Genomic DNA, 14,457 nt, shown 5'->3' with positions numbered 1-14,457 from the left:
TTCTCCTACAAGGAATTCTGTGAAGCACCATCATATGTATGTATATCGTTTCATAACTTGTCATTGCCAGGCTTTTGAAAAACTTGCACCATTCCGTCAGCTTTCTCATTCCATGTCCATTTCTGTTTATTAAAATTTGCTATATTTAGTTTGGCAATTTGTTTAATTTGTTCGTTACTTTGTGTTTTGTTATTGCTGTTGAGTTGGGCTTAAACAAATTCGTTAGGCTGAAACGCGTTTTGTCATCTAAGTTTTCATTTCATCATTTTACTTGCTCACTTGTTTGTCTAGGGAGGGACTTTGTTCTGATCTTTTTCTTTAGTTACATTAACTTCGATTGGAGTGGCGTGCTTAGCTTACTTAGCTGGCTTTTGTTTAAGCTTTACAATCGCTGGTTACTTTTTTGTTTTTAGAATTCTCTCTCTGACTCGACAGGTGTTACATTTCCACTTGGTTTCAAATTTTCTTAAATATTTATTCGTTGTATTTGAAGAAATTCTCATGGGCTGTTTCCTCTCGGCTTTTTGTCCCTCATGCTAATGTCCCTGTTAAGATTTAGATATAGAGAGTCTACATTTAAGTGTAATACCGAAGGATAGGTAATGGTTAACATATTAAGGTGACTAGGCGAAGGTTAACTGGGCAATTGAACAAATGGTAATCGAGAATAAAAGGTTTAATTGTAATATTATGCATACACCATTTATTTTTTTTTTAGCAAAAGTTGTACATTGAATTTATAAAACATAAACACGCGTATGTCTTATTTGTTTTGCTTTGTTTGGTTTTCTTTCGCATCTAGCTGCTTTCTCATTCTGCATTGTCTATTTGCAAGTGGTTTGACTATAAGCCAAACGTCTCTATCTGTTTAGTCATTCAGTTCTGTTTTCGTATCTCTTTTTATACATTTATTTATAGCTTAAATATTTGTCAAGTTTGTTTTCATTCTTTGGTGGATTGGGGCTTCTTTGCCTGCAAGTTGTATTTTTACTCTTATTTAAAAATATCCGTAGAGTATGCGTCTTCTACACCTCAAACAAAAACTTAACTATAGCATTATCTTTTCTGTTTCCCTTTTCCCCATGGAAGCTTTCTCTTTGGGAAAGTCGACTAGACGGTTTAAAAGTGCATTAACAAAAGATGTAAGTTCTACGAATTGAATCTAATCTTAAAAAAAACTATGGGGGCATAAACAAAAAAACGATTTCAAAACTTAGTCAACGTAAAAAATTATGGTTACATTATTTCAATGAAAAAACAAATTCTTAACTCAAAATGTGAACAATTCTGTTACTTTTAAACTTCTGCGCATTTCAAACTTATATCAATACCATCAAAACCAAAAACTGAGTAGTCGTTGCCTAAAATTACAAAGGATCCGTGAAATGGACTGATGACAAACCAAAGTAAACTTTAAAAGAACCAATTAGACCAGGTTGGCATATAGCCGTTGTTGCCGTTACTGTTTTTGTTGCCCGAACCTCCGCCAGCTGAATTGGCCGACATTCCCAGACCCATCCCGATGGTTCCGCCTCCATTACGCTGGTTTGCCGTGTTGGCCGAGCCGTTGCTGGATGGAGTTGCGGCGCTGTTGGCCACATTGGTCAAGAACTGGGCGAACTCCTGCTGCAGCTGCAGCTGCTGCTGCAACAACTCGTAGTGGTTCTGGGGCTTATTGTAAATAAACTTCGTGGATGTCTTCAAGATGTTGCTCGACGACGACGACGAGGAGGATGCGGCAGTGCCGATGGCTCCGGCATCGCCGCTGGACGTCGAGTGACTGCTGCTACTGCTGTTGGTGGCAGTTGCGGCCAAATCCCCAGTTGTTGCTGCAGTGCTGCTCGCCAATCTCTTAGGTGGCGCCATTGAATGTTGCTTGTTGCTCGAGGATGCTGGCTTCTGTTTGCTCATATTGCTAGTGCTATTGTTGATGTTGTGCTGCCTGTTGTTGCTGCTGTGGTTAGCGTATTTGCCAAGTTGATAGGCTGCTGCGCTGCAGCCGTTGCTGTTATTATTATTATTGTTGATGCTACCGATGTTGCTGTGGTGGTGATGATTATGGAGGACTAGACCATTGGCCGCCAGAGCTGCCGCCGCCGCATTGGCATTGACAACAGCAGCCAACTTGGTTAATAATTACGTTTGCTTGTTCTTGTTGGTCTTGAAGCTGACCTGAAGAACTCGGTTGCCAAGTGTGTAGCCGTTCAGCGATTGAATGGCCAGAACAGCCTCTTCGTAATTCGTCATGGTGACAAAGCCAAAGCCCTTGCACTTGTTGCTCTGCAGATCACGAATCACCTGGCGAAATATCACAAGAATTCAGTAGTTATCAATTTGTGCTGGATGGGAGCATGAACTCCAATTCTATTGGAACCCACCTTAACAGACTGCACTGCTCCGAAAGGCCCAAACAGCTGCCACAGCACGTTCTCCTCGGTCTCGGGCGCCAGGTTGTAGACGAAAATGCACCAGCCGGAGCTGGCAATGGTGTTGCCCTGGATCATGCCATTGGTGATCAGGTCACTGGTCAGCGGTGAGTACCGCGAGATTACAGAGCTGTAGTGTAAATTGAAATGAAAGTTTAATTACAATTAATCTTTCGAATAATTTAGTGTATGTTCCGCAATTCCTGACCTGTAACGTCCCGCGTTGGGATGAATGGCAGCTGCAGCGGCGGCGGCTGCCGCTCCGGCAGCAGCGTTGGCCGGAAATGCTCGTCCGCCACGCGTGTTTTGGGGCGCGATGTAGGCAGCCAAAGGCTGCATGCTGTTCTTATTGCTGCTAGGATTGTTGGCGAACTTGACGGTTATGGGTTCGGTGGAATTCTTCGGAGTGGTGCCGTTCAGCTCTTTTATGGCCCGGTCGGCCTCAAATCTCTGATCGAAACGTATAAAGCCAACGCCCTTGGAGAGACCTAAAATCATGTGATATGTCATCATATATGGAGTTTGTATATTTTATGCAAGCAAATATGTGCAGCGGATGAAAATTACTTAGAAGCAAGGCGAATGCGCACGATATCTGAATATGTTTAAGCCATGCGTTACTACTAACTTTTGATGAGTGTGGAATAATGTGAGCGATGCTATTTTAATATTTTTCCAGAGCGTTTTAGAGTAAAGGTTGTCAACCGTAATAAACGTCTGGTCTGAATTATTATAGCATAATAAGTGTAACTTCATGAGCGATGAACAGCAATAAAAAATGGTGAAACATAGGAAAAATAAAATAAAAACATACCCGCAGCATGTTCATCTTATTTGGTATTACATGTAAAAATAAAAGTGTAAATAAAATTTGCATTAATTATAATTCATGGAGAATATATTGTGGAGCGCCAGCAAAAATAGAAACAAAAGTGTGCCAAAACCCATAGACTAAAATTAATTCAGCAAACATTTTTTAATAGATTTTAGATTGGACATGCTCTCAAAAGCGACTACAACACCCGAAAGTCGAAGATCCTTTCAATCGTATTTAAACCATAGATATATACCATATATTCTCGCCTCTTAGGATCACAACTCACCAGTGATATTATCACAAAGAATACGCGAGGTTATGATCTTGCCGTACGGACTGAACAATGATTCCAAATCCGACTGTGTCATATTTTTTGGAAGACCCGATACATAGAGATTGGCACCCTTGATGCTCTCGGAGCTGGGGCGCGCAATGGAGACCTTGATGGTTTTGTTCTGCAGCCTGAGGCCGTTCAATGCGTTGATTGCCTTTTCCGCATCCTCCTGCTTCACATAGTTCACGAATCCGTACCCCAGACTTTGGCCTGCAACGATGTTGTATTTAATATATGCCACTATAATGTCTCATTTTGCATCAATCCTACCTGTCACCTTGTCGCGTATCAACTTGCAGCTCTCCACCTCGCCAAAACTGACGAACAACGAACGAATCTCGTCCTGCGACATCGTCTGTGGCAAGTAGTTCACAATCAAATTGGTCTTGGGGTCTGGTTCATTATTATTGTTGTTGTTGTTGTTTGCAGTGGCGTTATTGTTATTGTTGTTGTTGGTATTATTATTATTATTATTGTTGTTGCTCGCAGCATTGTTTGCTGTGGCCTGACCACCGGCCGCATTTGTCGTGGATCCGGTACCCGCTGCGGCAGTTGTTGCCGCAGTGGTACCCCCATTGGTTTGGGGCTGACTGTTGGTCACATTGTTGGCCGGAGTCGGTCCTCCTGCGGATCCGGTGGTGCTTCCCACGCCGCTGGCACCGCCCGCGCCGGATGGTGGTTGCTGCTGCTGCTGCACGGCTGTCTGACCCTCGACCATGTTGCGGTAGCTGCTGCTGAAGGGATGTGCTTGTTTAAAATCAGATGTATCTCCAAACTTAGATCTAGTACAAGCGATTGAGTCACTTCTTTCGACTCAAAAGTTTGATATAATCTTACTGATGCGGTGCAAACTAATACCACAAAGTTCTACGAAATAATTTGGAAGACTTAGAGTACCAAAGCATTAGCTAAGCCAATGAATATTCTGTGCTATTAGTTTAAACGCAGTTATTAGATGGAAGGCGATTAACTTTACAGCTTTCTTGCTTGAAAACTGGTTCAATAGACAGAAATAGAGATGGCGAGTAAATCAAATAAGTGGCTGTAGATATAATACTGCTGTGAAGTCTGCAAGTGGATAGTAATGATTAGTACAAGCTCCAGCCTGCAAATTCAGCCCTTACTTACCCCTTTCAGATGCACACTCCTAGCAACGGCAGTGGATTAAAGAAAGTCCGCTGCCCGTTCTTAGCTCCTCCTACTATAGCCTAGTTAAAAGCGCCACACCAACGATATCCACTACGTATGAGTAATGTGGTATGCCAGAAAGTTTACTGAAAGAGAAATTAAGAGAAACGAAATACAAAGTTACAATAAAAATCAATTGTTTTAATTTAATTTAACTGAAATGCGGGCTGGCCTGCACTTCTTGGAAATGGGGGGAAAATACCAAGAGTAAACATTTTGAACAAACCCATACAAATGTCGAGGCCTCTTTGGCTCTGTGGCTTGCAAATTTGCTGGCTGGGTTGGCTAACAGACTGAATTGGGCTGACTGACTGCCTGGTAAATGCAAATAAGGCCAAAATACCCGAGCATTGACTGGAAAATCGATTCAATTAAAAGTGCCCCCCTAATTGAATTGAAGGCCTACAGAAAACTATTCTTGAATTTGGCATTTCATTGACTTTCACTTAATGGGGAACATAATCAAATGGGGAATTGTGAAAAACCTGAATGATCAAGTAAAACCCATAGCTGTAAAGGTGTTATTGTTTATAGCCCAAAATAACCAACTGACGTATGGTTTCTTTTCTTAATATGTGGTTGTTTGCCATGTTCTTTCAGCGGGTCTGCTTCTTATTACCCAAACAATAAATTGGCCAAAAGCAGGCAAGTATTTTTAGCTCACATTCAAATTGGCCTTTATAATGGTGGCACGCAATTAGTAAGAATGTACGATTGAATACACAGGAAGGTTCTTCCCTTTTACCAATGTGTATACAAAAAAGGGTATCATTGAATGAAATGATATTATAATAAAGAAATAATACAAATTTCGTTGCAATTGTGATTCAACCCAATCAAGAGTATTTAATGCCTATTACTCAATAATTAATATTTTTCTCGTTGTCCATGAGTACAGGTACAGAACGTTCCACCTTGGGTTGAGTTTTCGCAACTTGTCTGGGCAGTTTGTTGCATTCAACGCCGCAAATCGTGCGAAAAAGTTATATTTTAAAAATAAACAATCGGATGGATGCTGGGACGGTGTGAGGAGATGCAGGAGCATAGAATTGCGCCGCTGCGTAGCCGGCGGGATTATATTTTCGAAAATATTTCTGAAGCAACAACGATCTGGCCGATCTGATCGCAGCTGATGCGAGAGATGCTGACGTTATGTATTTGAGGTTAAGTAGCTGGTTACCAGCGATTCGGGGAAATGCCAAAATATTGGAATATCTGTTCGGATTACATAAAGGGAGAAGATATTTCCCGCTTTACCTTTGTTTTCTGTACGGGGGAAAATCAAATAAGAGTGGTTGCTAATCGTAGGTGCCTACGCGATTACGAAACAATTTTCTGGCGATGTTTGCTTTTATATTTTTAATAATAACCGAACGCTCCACAAAACAAAAGACGAGACAAACGCAAAAATGTTGTACTCATACAAATAGAAATAACCGAAGCAAATAATATCTGGAATATTATCGATCGAATTGTGTTGATGGTGTGTGCCGTTTGAAAAATAAAAAACCAAGCCAAACCGAAACGTGAAACTAATTCGTAATAACAATAATAATAAGGAAATAAAACCGAACGGAAAGTAGAAAAGAACGCGTTCCTGCAACTCAACAGAACAGAAATAAACTGATTTGCCGAGCGGCGTGGAAATTATTTTTATGCCCCACCGACGAGGGCAATCGTACTGCGGCTACATGTCCAAGAATCGGGAGAGCAGAGCCCCAAGAGAGAGACGCTTCTTGGCCAGAAACAGAAGTCGTCATTGTCGGGTGCTCTTCGCCCGCTCGGGGAAGAGAAAGCCTCCCGATGGGAATGGATCAAACTTACACGGCTATATGTTTTCCTACAGCCAGAGCACATATATCCGCAAGGTGGATTCCTCAGATGCTCGACGGCGGAGGTAATTTATAATTGGATTTTGCGCAAAACATACACACTTACAGTGCACAGTATTTCTATAATTGCGTTATGGGAACTTGTTTTAAATTGAAATTCGACAGAGTTCCTTCTGGGTGACTCCAAAGTTACGAATGCATTTCTTGTTCCAAAGACAGCTGCGCACAATGGGGGAAATCTGTTTTGCAAAACAGTTGCTCAAACATAGTGACCATTTGTCTGGACCATCTTACTATCTAATTAGCAACCATGAATAAACATGTACTTTGATATGTTATAAAAAAAGAAATGTGCTAATAAGTAAATCAAGGGAGTAATAGTTATATTAGATCTGATATACTGCATCTATAGTAAAATCATTTTTCGTTGACACTCTTTAAATTTCACAAACTTTTTGGCAGCTCGTGAATTCCTTTTCGTTTTCAGTCAACCGAAGGAAACTTCCTATTTTCCTCCTCTTGCGATGCACGCCCCCAAAATAAGGGGGCGCAACCATTAATTTTCATTCATAAATAGTTGGAAATTGTTTCCGGCTAATTGATGGATATGATGGCACATACCTATGCAGGCACACACACACTCGCAGTCGCACACACGGATACTGGAAGAATGGGGAAGAAGTGTTCAAAGGGCAGGAACAAAACAAAAAAGTGACACACCTTGGCAAAGGCAAAGGCAGAGGATGAAAGGAGAGAGAGTGAGAGAGCGTGCAAAGGAGTTCTGGGCAAGTAACGGGTCAGCAAAGTAGCAGAACTTCTAAGGACGGCGGCTGAGGCCGCTTGCATTTGATTTGGGTGCGGCAAAAATAAACAGGATATATAGGCGGAGAGATAGAGAGAGAGTGAGAGCGCAGGCTGCAGCGGAAGCGCAGCAGTCAGCTGAGCGCGCCACAAGATATGCAATGGCCATTGAGCACCACATAGAGAGTGGGAGCCAGAGAGCGAGCTTAACTGCAAGCTGGCGTCGGCGTCGACGTCAACTGCGCTGCCTAAGCAGGGCCGCCTCAAAGGGGAGCCTCTGAGATCAGGGGCTCACAAAAACTCTTAGAAAGCCTACTATGGAAATTGAAGAATATATGTTAAAGTATACATTTGCGATAATTACACTAAAATTCTCGAATTTTGTTTCTTTTATTTCTACCAATTAATCAGGTAGGTTCATTCGTTGTAGTCTTTGAAAATCAAGATCTATGTAATAGAATTTTGTGCCACAAATATAAGAATTAGCATTAGAAAACTAATGTGTGGAAAACAAATTGGTATATTTGGGGATCGATTCCCGCTGAAGAATCCGCTCCTGTGCGGCGTTTTTTAGGTTAAATGGCGGCTGCAGGCAGCGAAATGAAAACTGCGAAGCCGGCGCTGCACGAAACGCAGCTGCATGAACTTCTGTGTGTGCGTGTATGTGTAGGCGGCAAATATATATCAGAGTGTAGAGAAATTGAGATTTCGCCGACTGCGAGCCGCCCCATTGAGCCCCGTTTTACTATTCGCACACATACACACACACACACACGAATGCAGGGCGAAAAATCGACTTTGGGTGTGGGCACTTTTGCAAATAAAATGGTGTAACTGTAACTGTAACTACATATCCGCTGCATTCTTCTTCTGTTCGCTTACATTTATTTGCCAGCGCCGCAAAGTATACCACGCCGATTTTCCCAACTCGGCTCGAAAGAAAATGGATCTGGAACTGGGACTGGAAAATGTTCTTCGTTGCAAATGATGTAGTTTCAATTTGAAAACTGAATTGAGCACGCACACACTAAGGGTTTTCGAACTGATTTCGATACTGATCCGGATTCAACACTACGTGCAAGTGGACACACGTACATGTATATGTGTATGTTTGTGGGCGTAGTTGCGTGAGTATGCAAGATGTGTGTATTTTGATACCGATATACAACAATTCAGAAACGACGACAATACGACGAGAATCAAAAAACACAACTTGCTGCCGGAGAGTGCAAGAACTAAATGATTAAAGTGTTCGATTGCCGCCAGGATAACTGCAGCCAGGACCCGCGACAGCGCTGCTGCGCCGCAGTCCGCGGCCCCAGCGGCAGAGCTCCTCCTCTCCTCCAATTGGCGTACAGTTGAGCACGGCCCCACAGAGAGCGGGAGGGGGGCGGTGGCGAATGCACAGCATAACTGCGTAGTTTTGCACTCGCATGCACAGTGGGACACATTCAATTCCTGGGGCATAGGGTGCGGACTTTAACCCTCTCCTACTTTCTTGTGTTGCAAAGATAAATCTAATATGACTTACCAAATAATAATGGTACATCTGGATATATCCAAAATGTTGACGGATTTAACGGATTTCGATCAGAATTAAACTAAAAAAACCACCGAAACCTTCAGACGAAGAATAACTGCACGCCAAATTTGTAAAGGAATATATCTTGCAATTGTAAAAAAGAAGAAATCTAGCAATTGTAAAAAATAAGCAATTTTTGAACCTGACAGTTCAGGATAAGTTTAAATGCCAATGCACTGTAGTGGGAAGCAGAAATGCTGTTTTCTTTCGAATATAAACACTTGGCAAAGTTGCACCATTGTACCTTGCGAGAAGTAACAGTCACGAAGAAGAAGCCAGAGTCAAAGGGACTGCAAATAATAAAAAGCTGCAGCCGCAAGTTGCGCAGCCTGCAACAGCTCCGGCAACATAACGGTACTCATTCGCTCGCTCTCTCTATCTCCTGGCTCGGCACTTAACCGATGTACCCTACATTTGGCTTCGCAAAACATAAACAAGGAAATGCAGCCGTGAACACGAAACGAATTGCGGTAGGTTCTCCGTTCGGCAAAGAGCGAGTCCCAAAAGAGGGGGAGAGAGTACCGAGGCTCGTAAGCCGGCCGCATTGCTGTTGTTGGAGCTGAGAGAGCCAGCATGGCACCCAAACAAACACTTAAGCAACAACAACAACGGTAGCTAACCGCTTCACTGAAGTGAAGGCTCCCAGAGGGGATAAGAGGGACTTGGCACCCAAAAGAGCGCAAGCAAGAGAGAGCACCAAAGAGCGAGAGAGTGAGAGAGAACGGCAGGAGCGTAGGACGAGCTCAACTTGACATCATCATCATTTGTGTCAAAAGACCATTGAACTTTGCGAGCGGATGGAACAGAACAGCTTCACCCCCACCCCGCCGCCCACAAGTATGCAACAATCCCTCGCTCTCCTTATTTATATGCGGTTTGTTTTGTTGCTGCTCGCACACCATCACAATAACAACCCACACGCATGCACTCACTTTGCTTAGGTGTTGGAACCCAATGCATTTCATAATGTTACGCCTTTAACCCTTAACTTGCTGTTCGGAATCTTAAGGCCCTTTGATAAAACTTCCAAGTATTAAGGAAATTGTGACATTCACGACACAGCTATGGTTTAAATCTTAAAACTACCTTAATAGCAAATAGGTTCCTATTTAGTTGGGTATACATTCTTATTACCTTACCTTACTTGTGATGGATATACTTCGTGTTCCAATACGTTTCGATGACATTAATCCGATTGCTGGATTCCTGCAGAGGCTTCAGATACGATTCCCTTGTAATAAGATCTTCAGGTGCAGGCGGATACCCTGTTGGAACTGGGAAACTTCCTTGTTGCATTGTTTTTAATGGTCGATTCGCAAAATCGCCATGTGATTGCCACTGCGAAAGTGCATTTAAAATTGGATTAATTTAATTGTTTAAATGATTAGTTGGTTGTCAGCTTACTGGTGCTTTCCACTGCGGTTGATTTTGATATGGGACGCCAGAGTTCCAGCTTTGGTTACCATAAAAGTTTGGGTTCCGAAAGCCCCCGTTTTGATTTGGATATAGCCAAGATTGTGGTGGTGGTGGTAGAGCTAGGGAAGGCAGCGTGATCGTGTTGCCGTTCTCCTGCTCCTTGATATTCGGGAACCCATTTTCGCATTTAACGTGAACCTTGTCCTTTGGGCCCTTTGTACAAATGTCCAACTCACGTTTGATGGACACATCCTCCTCGCTGGTGCAGTCAGACACGTTGCCCTCGATGCGCCTCTTTCTCTGCCGATTGCTGACCTCTTTAGCTTCTGGTTCTCTCATATTTAGACCTGGAATTAGCGACAGAGCCCTCCATCGTTGGCGCCGAAATCGCCTTCGCTCGTTGCGACTGTACCTGGATGACTCGACCAAAACATCACATTGATTGTGCATTCTTAACGACCTAGTAGTTGATAAAGTTGTAAGCGCAGAAGCAGAAGAAACGACACCACGTTGTCGAAAGCGCAGCAAGGAATGCACTTTTAGCTGAGTTGACAGCACTGCCAGACTTGTTCGGCGACTTACCAACACTGATCGATTTACCATGCCAAAAGAATTTCTCGTATTGCACTAAGCTCTTCGGCGAAATGAGTTGATTAATCTTTTTATAGTCAGTTGGTACCAGGTTTTTCATCAAAGAGGCGGAAATAGGAAATCAAACTGTCTGACTTTTTTGTTTGAAACAGATGGACATGGCTTTATTACCTAGCCTGGTCACACTGAACCTTAATAACCGAAGTCATTTCCTTCCGTTTTTATAACCATCCATAAAGTTAAAATTAGAGAAACGAAGGCAGTTATGTAAATGTTACAATTTTTGATGTTTTATTCGTTTGATTTATCAACTACTGTTACGGTAATTGCATATTAAATTGGTTGTTGTTCTGTTGTTGCTTAAACTTTAATAAGTGTACTTGGTTTTAGCTGCGGCTGAATTTAATTATATTTGTACAAAATATATATTTACTTTTAGCTTTGTCAATGAACAACATGTTTTGCATTCATTTTGGTTTTTACTCGCTTTCCACCTTCCAAACTCCAGCTTAAAACTTAATTCTGTTGGTTTTGCTGTTCGATCTGTCGGTTCGGTTCTGTTTTGTTTTTGTTTTCTTTTGTTTCGTTTCACTACAATAACGCTTAACAAAATAGAATTATTAACTATTACTAGGCGCGTTTCGTTTCTTTTTGTTCTTGTGGTTGCTGTTGTTGTTCTCGTCGGTTGCTTATTGCTGCACGTTAATCTTGTCACTTCGAAAAAATTTAACTATAACTTCTACGTTGTTTAGTTTAATTCATCGTGTATATATATAAAAATATATATATTATATATCTTTATATATACCAATATATAGTTATTTATAGTTAGGCATGTAATTATGCTTAATTTAATTATATGCATGTGTGTTTCCGTGTCACCCCGCCTACGTAATTGTATTATTTACAGCGTTTTAATAATTAACAATACATATGCATGTGTACCAATTTTTATAATAATTACACTTAGTTGCGTTGCACAATAAAGTTGCGCATAATCTCCATCGGCATTCGGCACCCGGCTTTTTAGTGGTAACTTAAAATTTGTCTACAATTTAAATGTTTGTTTTCGGTTTCATTTGTCGAATGCGAGCGAATGCCTTGTTTCCCCAGAACCATTACTAATAATAATTTAATATTCCTTCTTACTTTGTTTTGCCTTCCGTTTTGTTTTTCGTTACATTTTTGCTTTGATTTTCGTAGTTTCGATTTCGTACATGCCAAAATAAAAGTCAACAAGAAAATGCTGCCTGCCCAACTCGGCTATTATATTCCAGAATCCTATCCAATCATCCATCATATACCAACTCCACTGTACTCCACTCCAAATTCCGCTGATTGAAGTCAGCTTAAAGTAGTTAGCAGCGCTCACTTTTTGGCATTTAAAAATATATTTCTTGTATATTGGCGGCTATATGTACAGCTTATATAACTATTTCGAGGGCAAGTCTATTTCGATTGATTTTTAACTCGTTTAAGTCTACTAATGCACTATTAGTTGTTGCGTCTGTGTGAGAGTTTTGAGGCACCCATTATGAATTATGTCGAATATGTTGGGGATAGACTGTGGATGGGGATGTGGATGAGGAAGAAATAAAACAAAAAAAAAATACATTTGCGTATATATATTTGAAATATATATTAGTATAAATATATATTGTTTTCATTCATGTATTTTGTTCTAAAAACGTGTTGTGATTGCTTTTAAAAAATTAATTTAAAATTAATAAAATAGTTGCATTAAACATAATTCATATTGAAATATTATAAAGAATTTATAACTATAACTTTTCTTTATATAGGCCATAATATATATATTAATATTTGCTAACATTTTTTCTTTACCAAGGCTGCAAAGCAAAATTAACTAAAACTTAAACAATTTAAAAAGCCGTTCTTTCTCCTTACTGTACGCATACGAAAACAAAATTCAACTAAAGTGTTTGTGTTTTTGGGGAACAGGAAATGGGGGCTGGTTGGGTTTGTTTTTGTTTTTGAGCTTACAGACTAGACGTATAGCTAATATAACTTTTAATGTGTGTTTGTTTTTCTTTGTGGTAATATCAATTAAAACTAGGCATAAATATAAAGCTTAACATGCTTAAAACAATCGAAAATTGAGCATAAGGAAATAAGTAAATGGTGTGCATATACAAATTACATACATATATAAATTATAAAGTAATAACAAATCAATTTTTGTGTTGTTTTTGTTGTGGTTATCTTCGTTCTGTTGGAAGGTTGTTGGTTTCGATTTCTTTTCATTCGTTACTCCTCTTCTTGACTAACTAAATTAGTAGCTTGTAGTACATAATAGTTGCTAATTTGGCCTGACTTTCATTTAGACACGTTTGGTGGTGCTTCCGTCTCCGCCTCCGACTCCGCCAACGCTTCCGTTGCGTTTGCGATTGATATTGCCGCTGCCGCTACTGCGACTGATGCGTCGGATGCGACACGGCATCCCTGAGCGTCTTGAGACCCGCCTGCACGTACCGGAACACCTCATGCATGGTGCTGTGCAGCGTTAGCGGGCCGTTTTCGTGATCCAGTTCTCGTATGAAATCTTAACGGGAGGAAGAATGAAAACCATTAATCATTGATGAATGCCTGCGCATCAGATGGGCGCCTAAACTCACCTATATGATTGCCTGTGCGCACCAATCGATCGGCTTGATCCCACAACTCGTGAGCACTATTTAGATAGCTTAGAAACTCATTCTCCTTGCACAGCATATTGTGTATATCTGGAGGCACTATTCTGCCTGGCGGCGTATTCGAACCGGAGCCCTGAAACAGAGAAATATCACAATGAAGAATGAACAATCCACACATCATTAGCTGCCAGGAGACTTACCTGCGAGCCCACCGAGTTCGATGGTGATATGGAGGACGGCGTGTTGCCGTTGGCAATGTCCCCCCTGCCAACGCGAAAGAAATCTGCGAGGCTGTTGATAACGGCCCGGCAATCCTTTCTTCTTAGCTTATATAGCTTTAGTGATATCAACGATTGGCAGCGCAAACTGTTTGTTAAGTTGTGAGAAAATAAATGCTCCATTAGCAAGTGCATATTGACTTGACTTTTTACTAATTGCGATGACCTACCTGAGAATGGCCACTTTGTTGTGCGTTTCGTGCTGAATGTTGGTCGTTGACTGCTGCTGGTAGGGGCGAAACTTTGTGGAGATAAACCTGCAAGTTGATGGAATGTGATTGCTGAGTGCTGCTCTGACCACTCCCGTATCCGTGGGCGCACATTTGTTGGCACACTTTACTCACTTAATTAGCGACAGGGTATCCTTGTACATGGTGTTAGTGGCCTGCTCGGAGCTGCAGCGCTCCATGGCATCGGCGGTCAGCAGGAAGTAGACAACGGCCTCCAGGTACAATGTCACCTGGTTGAAGGAGTCGCGTTCCAGGTCGGCGGCATGCTTCCGACTGATGGCCTCCTGCAGGAACTGATTGTTTTTTCT

The 14,457-nt window shown here is 41.5% G+C and overlaps 2 protein-coding genes across 5 annotated transcripts in view; both read right to left on the bottom strand.

The window, feature by feature from the left end:
* Positions 1–919: 919 nt before the first annotated feature.
* On the bottom strand, positions 920–6,444 carry LOC113564136 (ELAV-like protein 2). Its single transcript, XM_026979468.1, is given in 6 exon segments — positions 920–2,298; positions 2,379–2,556; positions 2,635–2,914; positions 3,530–3,787; positions 3,848–4,311; positions 6,024–6,444. Coding segments are annotated over 5 exon segments (2,049 nt in total). The 5' UTR covers positions 4,296–4,311; positions 6,024–6,444; the 3' UTR covers positions 920–1,413.
* Positions 6,445–12,597: 6,153 nt separating this feature from the next.
* The window catches only part of LOC26526948 (AF4/FMR2 family member 4), a 63,156-nt gene continuing 61,296 nt past the window's right edge, over positions 12,598–14,457 (bottom strand). For all 4 annotated transcript variants that reach the window (XM_026979717.1, XM_026979716.1, XM_026979715.1 and 1 more), the window contains exons 6-10: positions 14,264–14,455; positions 14,090–14,176; positions 13,842–14,007; positions 13,624–13,774; positions 12,598–13,550 (exon numbers count right to left, since the gene is read on the bottom strand). In XM_026979717.1, the coding sequence (XP_026835518.1) occupies positions 13,414–13,550; positions 13,624–13,774; positions 13,842–14,007; positions 14,090–14,176; positions 14,264–14,455 (733 nt within the window). In that variant the 3' untranslated portion in view covers positions 12,598–13,413. The remainder of the gene's footprint in view (positions 13,551–13,623; positions 13,775–13,841; positions 14,008–14,089; positions 14,177–14,263; positions 14,456–14,457) is intronic.

Source organism: Drosophila erecta, unplaced genomic scaffold, assembly GCF_003286155.1.
Source record: "Drosophila erecta strain 14021-0224.00,06,07 unplaced genomic scaffold, DereRS2 tig00000055-arrow-pilon, whole genome shotgun sequence".
NCBI lineage: Eukaryota > Metazoa > Arthropoda > Insecta > Diptera > Drosophilidae > Drosophila > Drosophila erecta.
This window is presented reverse-complemented; position numbering and strand designations above follow the sequence as displayed.